This window comes from Taudactylus pleione, unplaced genomic scaffold, assembly GCF_031769625.1.
Source record: "Taudactylus pleione unplaced genomic scaffold, aTauple2 ptg000040l, whole genome shotgun sequence".
Classification (NCBI taxonomy): Eukaryota; Metazoa; Chordata; class Amphibia; order Anura; family Myobatrachidae; genus Taudactylus; species Taudactylus pleione.
In genome coordinates, this window is record NW_028284442.1 from 23,640,270 (window position 1) to 23,655,379 (window position 15,110).

Consider the following 15,110-nt stretch of genomic DNA (forward strand, 5'->3'; position numbering starts at 1 on the left):
GGGGCCTAGTTTTTCAAACTGCCATCCTGTCTGCCACTGCAGTGTCACTCCTAGATGGACCACGTGTTTGTGCCGCCCACTCGTATCTCTTAGCATAGTCATCCAGCTACCTCGGTGCAACCTTTTGGATATAAAAACACTATTGTGAGGTGTGAGGTGTTCAGAATAGACTGGAAATGAGTGGAAATTAAGGTTATTGAGGTTAATAATAGCATAGGAGCAGAAAAACACACAAATTCTGTGATTTTAGCTGTTTTTATGCTTTTTTTAAAAAAAATACAGATCCAAAACACAAAACCCAGCACCCAAAACACGGAAGGGTGGTTTTGGCAAAACCAAACCAGATCCAAAACACGAAGAAAGATCCAGATCCAAAACCAAAACACGAAAAGTGGCCGGTGCACACCCCTAGTTAGGAGCTGATTGGTTGGTGCATTATCACTATACACTTTATCACTCTCCAGTGGCTTAGTGCATCTCCCGCATTATGTTTGCAGCAGTAAACATCATATTTGAAGATACACAACTTCCATATCTTTACTCCAGCTGCTTCAAGATGCGCTCTTTCGTGTAATGTTTGTTGATGTGGTCACATCTATACCCTTTATTTTCTGTTGCATATATCTTAGCTATGTATGTGTAGCTCAAAATACAAATGTGAAGTGACAATTGTGGCCACAAAGTTTCTGACTACTCTTTATCAGGCTCTAGGTGTTCTCCCTCTTAGTAAACTTGGGCTGTCAGTTGCCTTTATTGAAATGCACATAATGCTTCCCAAATACCAAAGGTGCTCCAGACCTCTGTTATCTGTACAGCACTTACCCAGTAGCCATAGAGTCCAGTGCGGATGTAATTGGTGCGAATGTCTTGTATGAAGGGAATATGCTTGTGCTTTACAAATGTTAATAGGAGGAGTCCTTGCATTCGGATTGATGAAAGCTGAGAAACGATACAAGTGTTAGAGAGACAGACAATATCAAGGTCACTTACAAAAGGTAAAATGCGTCTACATATGCGGAACTGCTCTAACTTTTACCAGTTTGCAGAACAATAGGTGTACACTCAGGGCCTGATTCAGACCCGGTCGCAAGAGCTGAGCGCTCGCAACCGGGTCGATGGTGGCCCAGAGCGCATGCGCACGACGGATAGCGACGAGACCCGAATAGGGGGCATGCTGTCGATGTTGAGTGACAGCACGCCCCCTTTGGTGGGCGGGCAGGGGGGTTCATGCCCAGATGGAGGCGTTCCCATGTGAACGCCTCAGTTTGGGGGCGTCCCCACTGACATCACGAGTGATGTCAGTGGGAGAGATTTCGGCTCGGTTCGAGCCAAAATCTCTCTGGGGCTTGCGGCAACGAGACCCTACCACAAGAGTCTTGTCGCAAGCCCCATGGTCGCAATGGTCTTGACCATCGCGACCATCTTCGTGGCCGCTCGCTATAGCTGTGGGTGGTCACCCACAGCTATGCGAGCGGCCAGGAGGCCGTTCTATAAAAAAAAAACCAAAAAAAAAACCCGTCCCTGATTCAGAGCGAGCGCTCTGTCAGAGCGTCCGGCTCTGAATCAGGGCCTCATTTCCATATTCATCTATAGTGATGCTTTCACAAATATCAGGAAATAATATGGGGACAGAGGACCTCATTCAGACCCGCTCGCAAGTGGGTCGATGTTTAGGCCCTGCGCACGGGCAGCAGCCGCACTGCACGTGCGCAAGCCCCGGAGCGAGAGAAATTCTCTCGCTCTGGGGCACGCTACAAAAGGGGCGGCTGTCGATGTTGATCGACAGCTCGACCCGTTTTGTAGACGGGGAGGGGGGGTGGTTTCACAAATGGAGGCGTTCCTTAAGGAACGCCTGCCGTTTCTGGGCGGCCGCACTGACATCAGCAGTGATGTCAGTGGGGAGCTTCCTGCTCGATCAGAGCAGGAAGCTCCCTGGGGCTTGCGGTTGCCGAGACCCAACCTCAAGGGTCTCATCGCAAGCCCCGATGGACGCGATGGTCTTGACTATCGCGACCATCAACCTGGTCGCTCGCTAAATCTGTGGGTGGTAACCCACAGCTTAGCTAGCGACCAGTAGGCCGCACTTCAAAAGACAAGCAGCCTCCCTCATTCAGAGCGAGCGCTCGCATTTTGCCAGTGTGCAGTAACAATGTCATCACACAGTAACTGCCTGCTATCTCATTACACTCTGCCCATCATTCATTTTACTTGTACTGGTTTTCTCCGAATATACTAGAGGGGTCTAACAAAGTCTGGGGTAGGCCTGTACTACTACACAGTCTCCGCTGGTTCCAACCACTTACAATATCCCCTTCAATAAAAAGAATACTTCTTTGTCGCATAAGGTATATCTTTAGCAGCAAGGACTGCCGACCCAGATGAACATGCCCACCCATTAGTATACGTTAGATCTGTACATTCTATAACGTTCCCCGAAACACATGCACAATCTTGTATTTCTAAGTACGTGGCCTGTAAAACATTGATTAAAGTTATGGCTGCATATGCAGGACGGATGTGCTGGTGGATGCTAAATAATAAAAATATAGCTTAGAACTTCAGATATTTTTTATTACTCTGTGACAGTATGTATGAGGTCTACCTTTTTATGCTACATTGTGTAAGCGTTCCGCAAGTCCAGCCAAAGAGGTGAAGCTTGTTTTTATAAAATATAAGCATTCTTAATTGTTTCTACCATGACCAGGGGAATAAAAAAAAAAATATATTATAGCTACCTTGATATAGCCATGAGGAGCCAAAACATCCATAAGAAACAGGCTCCATGGGTCATCAAAAGCCAAATCTGAGAGAAAGTTGATTATCTTAGAATTCACTTCCTGCAACCTAAAAACAAATATTACTTTACTATTGTAAACATTGAGTGATTTTTTAATACAATCCTGATGGAAAATGTATAGAACTTTGTACAATATGTAAAAATACCCATTTATAGAATTATTTTCCCTCCCTACAGTCCATTACAGGGGTTTAGAGGTGTCTAATAAGAGCTACTTTCAAATGCAGAAAAAAAACAATGTACTTATTGTTTAACAGATTTTGATAGAAATTATATTTAACAAATGTGTCCCCTTAGTGTTTAAACAAAGAAAAACTTTAGAAAAATTCAGAATATTTCTCAAAGAGAGTAGAGTGAAGTCTGAATAGTGTCTTCTGGATTCTGTGCCTGATCACTGGAATAATAATTAGAACTGTATAGCATACCTAAAATAATAATTCTTAAGATTTTGAAGCTTTGTGAGCCAATAGGACATAGGGTATTTATGTACATATAGTCTTGTTGTTTGGATGTATTTTAAACTCCACCTTTAAGAGGCAACTGATTAGCGACCCTTACCCAATAATGTACATATCAATATTTGAGCCTGATGAATCGAGCAGCAATAAGGAGCTGAGATCTGTAGGTGGTGGCGCAGTTCCCACATTCCAAGTAACAACTTGTAATCTACAAAAAAAAATTATGATTAATATCATGGGCAACAATCCACACGTTACTTCACTGAGTACCATCAGACGGGATCCGGTCAAAATCCAGACAGTCAGGATGTCGGCGCCGGAATCCCAACACTAAGGGTGTAGAGTAAGGTTTAGGGTGCGGGGAGGGGGAGGTTAGGTTTAGGCACTAGGGAGGAGGTTAGCTTTAGGCACCAGGGAGGGAGGGTTAAGGTGCGTACACGCTGTCGAAGTCAGATAATTGGATATGAACGCTTGCAATTATTATCTGACGATTTAGTAGTCTATGGTCTGATGATGCATTGTTTGGACGCTACTCTGCATCAGCGCAATTCCGATACGCACAAATATATATTTATATTACTAAAAGGTTTAGTCAGAGTGTGGAAAACAGGTTTAATGTGTATGTCGGTGGGTGTTTGCATATGTTTTGAGAAACTCTGCATACTGATACAATATGCCTGTAACAAATAATTAAAATGTAACACAGATAGTGATATGATCAGAGAAGGGTTCTAAATGCAAAGTTGGGAATCATTGTCAGGAACCTGCAGATCGTTAACAATTGTATACCTTTTTGTTCGATGCTGTTTTGGTTCATAGGAGCTGACACCTATACTCTAATTAAGTGGCGAGAGGCCTGTCGCAAGCTACCAGACAAGGTGGCAACAGCAAACAGCTGAGGGTCTCCCCCTGCTTAGAAATAAACCTTTATTTACAATTTAGAATTTGGTTCAGGCAATGTCTAAATATTAAAATATGTCAGAAATGTATAATATTTATATTAATCCATCACAAATACACTGAATTACATAACACACACACATAGACTTACATGCATACACATACGTACGCACCTTTGAGTGTGCACGCACCCACACATACGCACAACGCAAACTAGCGAAACTACACAATATTCTCACACCTATACATACAATAACTTATAAAAAGGTTCCTTCACATTAAACGTAATATTAGAGGTTTTAGTAGCATATAATTATGTTGTGAAATTTATGTATATGATATTTAAGGTACAGAAGCTAGTAGACATGTCATGTTTGGTACCATTCTAAATCCCTGTTTATTTGTAGATCATTGGTTCTATCGACAAGGAGATTGCAGCATGCGTTCGCAAGATATGAATTATAGGTTAGAATGTATCTCTGTATGTAGTGTTTTTTATTAGTTCTTCGGAGGGAAACCTACACAAAGAAGCAGTTGGAAAGCTGATCCATACCTCTGATGACACCATATGAACTAACCAATGAACGGAGTGACCTGAAGCAGAACCAATGAGCATCTGTTCTTTGCCTTTGTTGTCTCTGAAACCTGTACCGAATATAGGCTTGTGAGCTGGGGCAGTAGTCAGTCATTTTGTCCATATCCTTGGGTGATGGTGACCACAGATTCAGGATTGAAATACTGCATACTGAGCCAGTGCGCACGCATATGTATCGGTTTGTACCTTTGTATTTACTTGCTTTTTGCCCTAATTGTGTTAGATCTAAGCATAACTTTCTTTTTATTGCAATATAACTTTTTGTGCTTTGGAACCACAAGTGGATTGGAAAGACATTATTACTTATGCGACTTGTAGCGCTAAATAGCGTCATTTTGGGTATATAGATTTAAGGGTATCAATAACACGGTACGATTAAAATACACGATATGAATGATAACGATCATATAGTTATCGTACATTTTTCAGTGCCTCCAACTCACCAATGACCTGCGATGCGCGGGCACGTATGGAGGATAAAGGTATCATCCATCGACCGTGTATGCAGGCCAACCTGGTCGATATCGACGAGGTTACTATAGGGACGTTGATCGCAGGTCGCTGGTGGGTTGGTGGTGTGCTGGATGATTGATATCGATCATCCAGCACACCCGGGAGATCGTTCAGCGATATCGTTATTGCCGACAGTCGTCCAGTGTGTATGCACCATTAGGGTTAGAGAGAGGGGGAGGGTTAGGATACTGACCAACAAGTGTCGGTATCCTAACTCTGTCGGGGTGCCAGCATTGGGATTCTGACCGTAGGCATCCCATACCCAACCCAATTAGACATAGCATATGTAAAATAAAATAATGACTGCAGATAAACAGATAAACATACAGTGACAGAGAGACTGAAAAAAAAGAGAATTAGACAGAGGGACCCAAAAGCAGAGGCACAAAGTGAGACATAACATGAAAGACATAAAACTTATGTACATTACGGTAAATAAAGAGAATTCAATAATCCAATAAACAGACTGAATAATAAACAGATTCAATAATCCAATAAACAGATTACTTACTTACTTACTTACATTACCAGCCTATATTGTAATGTATCTATCTAGAAATATGCACTTTAGGTTGGGTACACACACTGACATACACAATAAACACAAAGCATCCTGTGTATAGTAACCTGAAATCCTGTATTTTAGGAGCCATCTTTTTCCCGCAGATCAGAACAGCTTGGTCAATGGAGCGAGACAGTTCCTCATGTATGTCCTCGTCAGAGCTCACATCTTCTACACAGGTCATCAGCTGAGCCACTCTCTGACGAAGGGCATACTTGCATGAACCAGTACTGCCCAGGCTGTCTGATCGAACGCGGGACTCTTCACTGGACAAGGCCAGTGACAAGAAATCCATATCTGAACACTCTGGGCTGTGTCTTTCCATTCTGTCACAGGTAAACCAGTAGCAATGGGGAAATCCAGCAAGCGTACTAATCGAACTCGTCACTAGTCAGATCTTACGTTGTACTAAGAGGTCTCATTAATCCCAGCACAAATAAGGCCTTTGTGTGAGACGCATAAAATCCTATGCTAAATGACCTCTGGTCTCAAAATCCTCTGTTTCATAATGCAACTTAGAAGTTAAATAACTTCACATGGGGAAAAGGCACAACAGGGGCACATTCTCTTCTGTAATGAATGGCGTACACAACTCCATCACTACTAAACATAAACATACACATGGACATACAATAGTACCGCCCCACAGACACTTATATAATCTCATCCTTGATAATAGCATGCAAGCACGCACAACTGATTGTCAATGAGACACAACCCCTACCCTTCTTTCTGGCTGATACAGTAGCAGCTCGATTTCTTCTCCTGTCAGTGAATGGGAAGCTGAACGTTATGAATCTGGCTCTGACCAATGAGTTTTCTGAGCTACACTGCACTGTCTGGACGCAGGAGTTTTGTGGAGTGTACCAAAAGAACTACAACACCACGAGCTCTGTACTACACACTAGTTACAATACAAACCACAGTGCCACACTCATTTACATGGGCACCATCCTTACTAACACACAGGCAGAATCTAATACAGGATGGCATCCATCAACCACAATCACAGACTGCATCCTACACAAACTGTCCCACAGATCAGAGCACCACCCTACCCTACACACAGCCCCCAACATCCTGTATCTCATTCATGTACCCTCCGATTAAGGGTACAATTAATAATTATTATTGTTTATTTCTAGGGCACCACATAATACACAAACGGTAAATCAACAAAAATGTTACTCCTTCCCATCTATGCAGACAATGGTGTCTCCATTCATCCATGCACACAATGACAATGTCAGTTTTTCGCCACCCATAAACTTTATAGTGCCCCTTTTCCCTCATACACATAAGTCACCTAAGCTTCAATTAATCATTTAAGATACTACCGGCTAGATACGCTGTGCTGCAAGCTTCAATTCACCCTGCTCGGTTGCTGTCATCAGAACTTATAGGAATAGATACTGGGAGATGTATCAAGCCTCCTAAAGAGTAGAAAAGTGGATGTTGCCCATTGCAACTAATCAGCTCTTAGCTAGCAACGTCACCACTCTTTAGGAGTCTTGATACATCTCCCCCATAGTTTATGTATACCTCATAACATGCTGTGAGCTACTGTGTATTGAGGACTCTCAATATCCCAGTCTAGCATAGAGGCTATTGTGCTGCTGTCACATACAAACAAATACACACACATATGGATAAATGTTTTTTGCTTTCACAAGTATTTATATAAAAGGAGCCACTGACACAAAGCAACAGCTCTTTCCCTCAGACACAATGGTGCAGATCTTTCTGTCACATACAGACACTACTGCCCTCCTTGCTCAGTCCAACCATCCTCACCACAGAAGGTCCTGCAACCAAGGGCATTATGGGCCTGATTCAGAGCTGGTCGCAAGCAGGCAATTTTTCTTCAGTCTGTGCATATGTCCAAATTACACCATGCATGTGTCCCGATGGTTATTGTGGTACGCAGAACAAACATGAATGTAGAGAGAGGCAAGTTTAGTAGGCATTCCCGGGTGGTAACAGGGGGATGCTAGACACGAACATGGCGCGGGCAGCGACTGTCTTTTTCCACAGTTGCACTGTTTCGGCAGCCATGTTCAGATGGACATTCTGCACCTCCAAAGGGCTGGTGCAATGCTCGATGGTGTGACCGATGTGCGACCGATGGGGCTTCTTAATGCGAAAAGCCGCAGATTAACTCCACAGCTGGTGGGCATCTCTGTAGTAATCCCTTTGGCTGCGGCATTAGCCTACAGACGCAGTTACGCTGCAGAAAAAGATGCAGTCACGGCTGCATTAGCATCTGCCTCTGAATCAGGCTCTATGGGTCTACCACCCACATAGGAAATATACTGCTCTACAAAACCTAAGAGGCAATGTGGGGGAGCGATCTGATGACCATAGGATCTCTGCTACTACTGGTCTGTATGCCTCCCAGTTCCCATACATTTCTCTGCACCATCTTTTTTCACTGGTTGTTAGGTGTTTTTTAACCCTCAATTCGGAAAGCGGCCATTTGTTTTTCAGGGGATTGTTTATATGCAGTTTATATATTGTTCCTGTAAGGGTATTTTATTGTATATTATGACTAAATAAAATAAGCATAAGGCATTTATTAGGATTCCCATTTCCCTTTTGGTGGAACATGTGCTTGTGGAACAGAGATAACCCAGCCCTCCGGCTCATCGCTGCTCCCTACAGACGCACACAGTCTCAGTATTACACACCTGAGGGTATACATACTGGCGTGTAAATAAGCAGCGCCCGGATAGGCACTATATCGGACCTCCTGCCCGGTGGCTGATTCTATCTGTCCACTCCTTCTACCAGAATATGGAATTGATAAAAAGACTGCATCTCATTATTTCACGACAGATAGTAATGTAATACCTGTTACCGCCAAAGGGGTGAGCTTCTCGATTTATCAAACTTATTATCCTGAGATTACTAGTTCTGGATTTTTGACTGTTATTATGAACTTTCCATTTTTACTATCATTATAATACCCATGAACAGATTGCAACAGTGCAGTACTTGTTACATTATTCTTATCTTGCTACATACAACTTCTCCAATTTAATCTTTCTGTGCAGATTTTGTCTGGTTTCATGAAAACAACATTTTAGAGGATAATTAATTTCTGTGCAATATTTGTTATTAGAATGGTGCTTTTTTAGCAAACAATATTGTTATACCGTGCTTATTAAGAATAATCTGCTTCTTTTAAAATCATTAATTGGTCATTTACAATTAGTACTGAATAAAATCTACTGAATTCTTAATGGCGCTCCACTCTTTTTCCTTTAATGGTACATAAATACTGGCATCTTTCAACTCCCTGTACCAACATAATTTAACATGGCATTAACCACTGCCATAACATCTGTGTTGCTTTAATCTTTCGTTTAATAATTTAAAATGTAATGCCCTCTCAATGCTAAGCCTTCAAGCTTCCTTCTCCAATACCGTAGCAGGAGAGGGGATGTCAGGATTCTGCTGGAGGAAACCATACTGCAGCAATTATTTTGGTACTTTAAAAGCAGATAAACACATTTTCCCTGCAGATGTTCCCTTAATTTCAGTGACCAGACAACTGGATGCGGCAACATAAGGTTTTCATTATAGACTGACATGTGAATGCAGGAGCCTGGCCACTGCTGCGGAACACAGAAGGCTGCGATATATATGGCGGCCAGAATGAAGGGGTTACAAATTCTAAAGAAAGAAACCAATAAAAAAAATGCAAACAGATGTATGATTGCACTCCAAACACATCTATTGCATACACACTTAGGTGTATTTGCAAAAAACAAAAGCAACAAGGAGTGGTATTCCATTTTTTTGCATCTACTATTGAATTTTGTTCGGAAGCCCAACTCAAAACTGGATTACAATGTGCTTGGGAGTGCCACCATTTAAAGCTTTTATATATTACTTCCCTATGCACCAAGTACTTCCGGTCTTCAAACTGGAAGACAGTACAACCAGTTTCTGGGTGCAATGAAATGATGTGGGCAATGTGCATCAGGACACTTGTAACGGCGGCACATCGCAACCGCAATATCGCCATGGTGATGTGTAGTACAATTCGTATTGGCGATATGTTCAGGTGCACATTGCAACCCAACATCGCTATTAATTGAAATCGCAACTATCTGAAGGGTGAGGGTGATGGGACAATAGGGGTCAGCTGTCATGGGGAGAGAGCAGTGTTGCTGAGTCTGGGACTGAAATACTATGTTGGGTCTCCCCACCTATGCTGGATAGTCCAGCAGCTCTTATATTGCTGAATGCCCAGTGGAGAAGGGGGTCACAGGGCCACACAGCACCAGCAGTGCACCATTACAGGAGAGAGGAGATATGGGGATTTGGTGGGATGACGCTGTGGGGAGAGGGAGGGGGACACATAACAAAAGATGCCAAAAAGAGGGTTTTATTGATGGTGATGGAACTTTTTTCACTTTGGAGAAGATTAGAGGGTGTGGAAGTTGAGGGCTCTCTATTGTTTTCTTACCCCTGGGACCACACATCTATAATACAGCAATGCTGGTACCCAAAGTGTCAGTGCGGCATTAAAGAGGTGGTTCCCAATATACTATACTGTATGTAAATCTAACAATTAGAGGACCAGACAAATAAATAAATAGGTAGTGGGAACACACTTGGCATTGTTCTAATTATCTTTCTTTTATATAGTGCCTGCAGCTTCATATACAGGTATTAAACAATACTTCAATGCATGGGATAAGTTACCATAACAATGATACAACCAAAGGCAGGGTGATGGATATGAAATGTAGCAGAGAACAACTGGCTGCGGCTAGTAACAATAGAATAAATGGGGGGGGGGGGGGGGGGGGAATACTCTATGAACCTGTATCCAACAAGTGGGCAGACACCCAGGCAGTTACTGTCACTAGTTCTTTATCCCAAGACCAATGTATTTTCTCAGTTACATTTTATGAACAAACTTGTATTCGACTAATGTCTCTATGCCTTTAATTCCATGTCAATATCTCCAACGATTTGCTATACTCTGACAGCCTCCTATGACTAATGTATGGAAATACTTGGTACATATCTGAAAGTCCAGTGTGTTGGGGAAACCCCCCCCCACAATCTAAGTATTATCTTGCTTACAACAAAGGGGCAGATTCAGCACTGATCGCAACTGTGTAATCGCATGCAATGAAGCTGCAAAAATATGCTAATGTCTGCCACCGCTCAGCCAGCATAGAGACGCCCACTACTGCTTTCTCACATTCATAATACCTCGCAGTCCTGCGTATACATCGGTAATGTCGGCCCCTCACGCACAATTACAGCGGCTGTGACCTGTTGCAAGTCTTGTCGCACGCAGTGTGTACTGGGCAATCGCAGTGGCTAATTTATGAACGCCCATGCAACGGTGTTCAAGTGGACAGGCACGTCTGCGTTTCTGCAACCACTTCCCCGTCACCACCGCCAAAATGATCATGGCCCATCACTCACTCTGCGAAGGATTCCACAGTGCATCCGTAATCGCAGTGCGAGCACAGCCCATGCGCAGTACACACCATTGGCCGATCTGCATACACTGGCCCTGATTCAGATCCGGACGCTCTGAATCAGGGATTTTTTTTTTTTGTGCGGCCTCCTGGCCGCTCGCATAGCTGTGGGTGACAACCCACAGCTATAGCGAGCGGCCAGGTTGATGGTCGCAATGGTCAAGACCATTGCGACCATTGTACTTGCGATGAGACCCTTGTGGTCTAACAGAGCCGAACTCTCTCCCACTGACATCACTCGTCAGGCCTCCCCCAAATGGCAGGCGTTCTCATGGGAACACCTCCGTTTGGGCAGCCACCCCCCCCCCGGCACCCCAACCAAAGGGGGCAAGCTGTCACTCAACATCGACAGCTCGCCCCCTTTGGAGCGAGACCCGGTGCGACGGACTGCCCGTCGCTAGCCGGGTCTCGCGCATGCGCACGATGGAGCCGGCTCAGTCCTGCGCATGCGCTGTGGGCCACCATCGAGCCGGTTGCGAGCGCTCAGCGCTTGCGACCGGGTCTGAATCAGGCCCACTGTTGCAATTGCGATCCATGCTGAATCAGGCCCAATTTCATTTGTCAGAGACCCATGTTCCTAGAAGGAGGCCAACCTCAGCGTTCCTGAGATGCAGATCACATTACGAAATTAGAGCATTAGCATTAAGTGTTCTTGTAGCCCAAACAATAATTATAGCTGGTTTGTCAAGCCTGTATAAAGACATCCTTCAGTCTATGACATTGAAATCAAAATAAAGAGTACAAGAGGGGAAATTGCTAGGCTAGCAGGGCCCCCAGTGATCCCAGTTTAGAATGAACATGCAAACCCATGCACAGTCAAGCCAGTTGCAGGCATTGCAGTGGGACTTGCTGTACACAGCAGAGATTAAATATTTCAGGCATGATGAGACATAGGAGAGAACGGGGACAGGAGCCAACATCACAGGCATTCCAGCAGGATTAAGTACAGCTGAAAGGATGGGGGGTTGTGCCAACTGGGTGCTGGAGCTGTAGACATTGCCCATTACAGTTTGCAGCTTGTGCAATCATCGTCTTTTACTGGGCATGTCAGTAAGCTTTGTTAGGAACAGGGTTTTCCATGATTCCAAGACGCTTGAGCTGAAGACAGGTTTGAAAACCATTTTTCTGATCACAGATAATTATATATCCAAACACTAAAATATTATCAAACAAACACACAAACTATATTCTGCTTTCCCAATGTAAGCGGATATGTTTACATGCAGATATTTGCATTTGATGTTTACACAGGGGAAATTTTGCATACGAGGTCCACATTCAGCATTTATATTGTAACAACAATATGCCAGCTGAAAAAATGTCAACAGGTCTGGAAAAAAAACTGATTGGGTGACTAGAAATGCATCCAACTCATGAGGTGGCAGATTTGTAGCATTTTGCAGATATCTGGGATCCACACAAAAAAGTGTTATGAAAGGAACAAGACACTAACAGACCGCCATTAAGGGAAGAGGTTGAAAGAGAACTATATTGATCTCCAATAATAAATGAGCCATGTTAGCACTTGCTCTGCTCCTTTGTGTGTATATCATCTGTAACTGTATATCGGTCAATTCAATAGCGGGAGATGCCAGCGATCTAGTGCGTGCCTACGATGCACTTATGGTAGCCCTGACATTGCGTATTGTAATACACATCCCTATGGGGCTGTGAAATACACAATTTTGTGGTAAAATTGAAGTGAACTGGGGGCCATTTGGTGGGCATTGCTGGCATTCCAATGCCATTGCAACAGAATTGACCCCTTTAAGTATTAAAAAATGAAGCAAGCACAATTCTTTTCTGCCACAAAGAAAGATGGAAGCTTTAAAAGAAAAAAAAAAAATACACAAAAAGGAAAACAAAGCATTAGAGAAAAACTTGGGTGCCAGGAATCTTAAGACATCTCATATTTGTAGGCCGTGTTTAGGACAGATTGTACAAGAAGAGATAGTGTGACCAGCCACACCGTCTGCAAATAATTAGTATATGAGAAGAGAACAGTTTGCAAGCAGCCGTTTAGGATAGCAAATTAAATGAAGGATGGAGGGGTTTCTAGGGTAGTGGGGAGGGATTTCTAGGATTCAGGGAAAGACACAATATAGAGGATGCCAAAGAATAAACCGGTTTCTCTAACCACTTAGCCTGGCTCTAAGTACACAATCACCAAATAGGTTTCATATCAGTATAGTGGCCACCATACATGAAAACAGTTCTACAGCATTCTAAATCTATTTTAGAAAACTAAAAAGAAACATCTGGTTGGCTGTATGCATTTCTTACATGTTGAACAGCTTTTAAAAATCAGTCTATGGTCTACAACTCAGAGGTGAATGAATCCTGCTGTGCCTATTATACTATATCCAAGACAGGGCTCAAGTGGCCCCCCAAAAAAAACACTTAATCATGCACATTCTCAAAAATGTCCCTTTCTGTGCATTTCACAACAATGGTATAAAAGTTCTGATATAGTGATAAAACATTAATAGGACACCTCTTATCAGTAATCTAAATTTTAGAACAAGCAGTTAACCAAGGTAACAGACGACTGTCAGATTCCTAAACCATGCACCCATTAATAAATCGTAAATTAATCCTTTGGGGAAGAAAAAGACACAAATTAAATCCCCAAAAACTCCACACATCTCCATACGGAGGATCAGTGCAGAAGTGCTGCAACGGAATCATTACTAACCACTGCATACTTTTTATTTTGTCTACATTATACAGGCAATGCTGACCAAAAATAGAAAGGAGACATTTCATTATTCCAGAGGTTCCCAAATTGTGCGCCGTGGCACCCTGGGGTGCCTTGGGACACTTGCAGGGGTGCCTCAGGTTGGTGGTCCAGCACCAAATCAAATTATTGATGGTCAATGTAATGTAAATATGTGGACAAATAGAAGCACAAACCTTTCCTCCACCACATAACTAACCTAAGGATGACAGGTCAGCACAATTTACTTCACTTTACTACATTTTTTTTCTGAATTTCTCAATAAAAACTTTTGGCTTAAGGGTGCCATGAAAACAATGCTGTTACTCTAGGTGCCGTGAATCAAAAAGTGTTTTGGAACCTCTGCATTATTCCTTCATCAGACCTACAGCAATTAAAACAAAATATAGTGCTATTGAAACAGATATATCTATAAAATGTGCTCTCCTACTTGTTCTGATTACATTGTCCATAAATAAGGGCATGAATCAGAGGTGGAGGCTAATGCAGTTTTGGCGCGATTTCTATTGGATTCGCTGCTGTGATAATAGGCAGATTCTAATCTCAGCCTTCCCCTTGTGTAACTGCGAGCGCCGGAGATTGCAAGCCCTGAGACGCCCACTTTCACTGTCCGAGGACATTGGAAATTCGTCCCTAAACACAAACGCTCCACCATCGGCGTACCATCGACACTTATGATGGTCTATGGCTGGCACAGTGTCACGGCCTCTTTAGTCGCAGCTCTGCATTTGAGGATGCAGCCGTGTTCAGCGACACGCCCCTGCCACTCCCATAACACGCCCATGGGATGGCTTTTTTGCGTTCACTTCAGGCCACCTCTCAGGAACAACTATGGCTGTAAGCTGACAGGTCTATTACAAGCGACTCCGTTTGCAACAGCGGCCTCTACGTACACTCAGAGGTACACATGCGCCATAGGGGCTTCTCTAACTTTTTGTACTAAGTTTTACATGTTTTGCTGTTAAGTGTGTTTGTCCCAAAATGGAAAAATGTTATCTCCTTCATATGATATTTAATACATTATTCTAGAGAGCACCTCCG

General features: G+C 43.1%; 1 protein-coding gene across 2 annotated transcripts in view; it reads right to left on the reverse strand.

Annotated features, from left to right (window-relative positions):
* INPP5K (inositol polyphosphate-5-phosphatase K) overlaps window positions 1-15,110 on the reverse strand; it is a 90,697-nt gene that overhangs the window by 28,387 nt on the left and 47,200 nt on the right. For both annotated transcript variants that reach the window (XM_088453845.1, XM_088453843.1), the window contains exons 3-5: window positions 3,356-3,463; window positions 2,736-2,844; window positions 823-939 (exon numbers count right to left, since the gene is read on the reverse strand). In XM_088453845.1, the coding sequence (XP_088309971.1) occupies window positions 823-939; window positions 2,736-2,844; window positions 3,356-3,463 (334 nt within the window). The remainder of the gene's footprint in view (window positions 1-822; window positions 940-2,735; window positions 2,845-3,355; window positions 3,464-15,110) is intronic.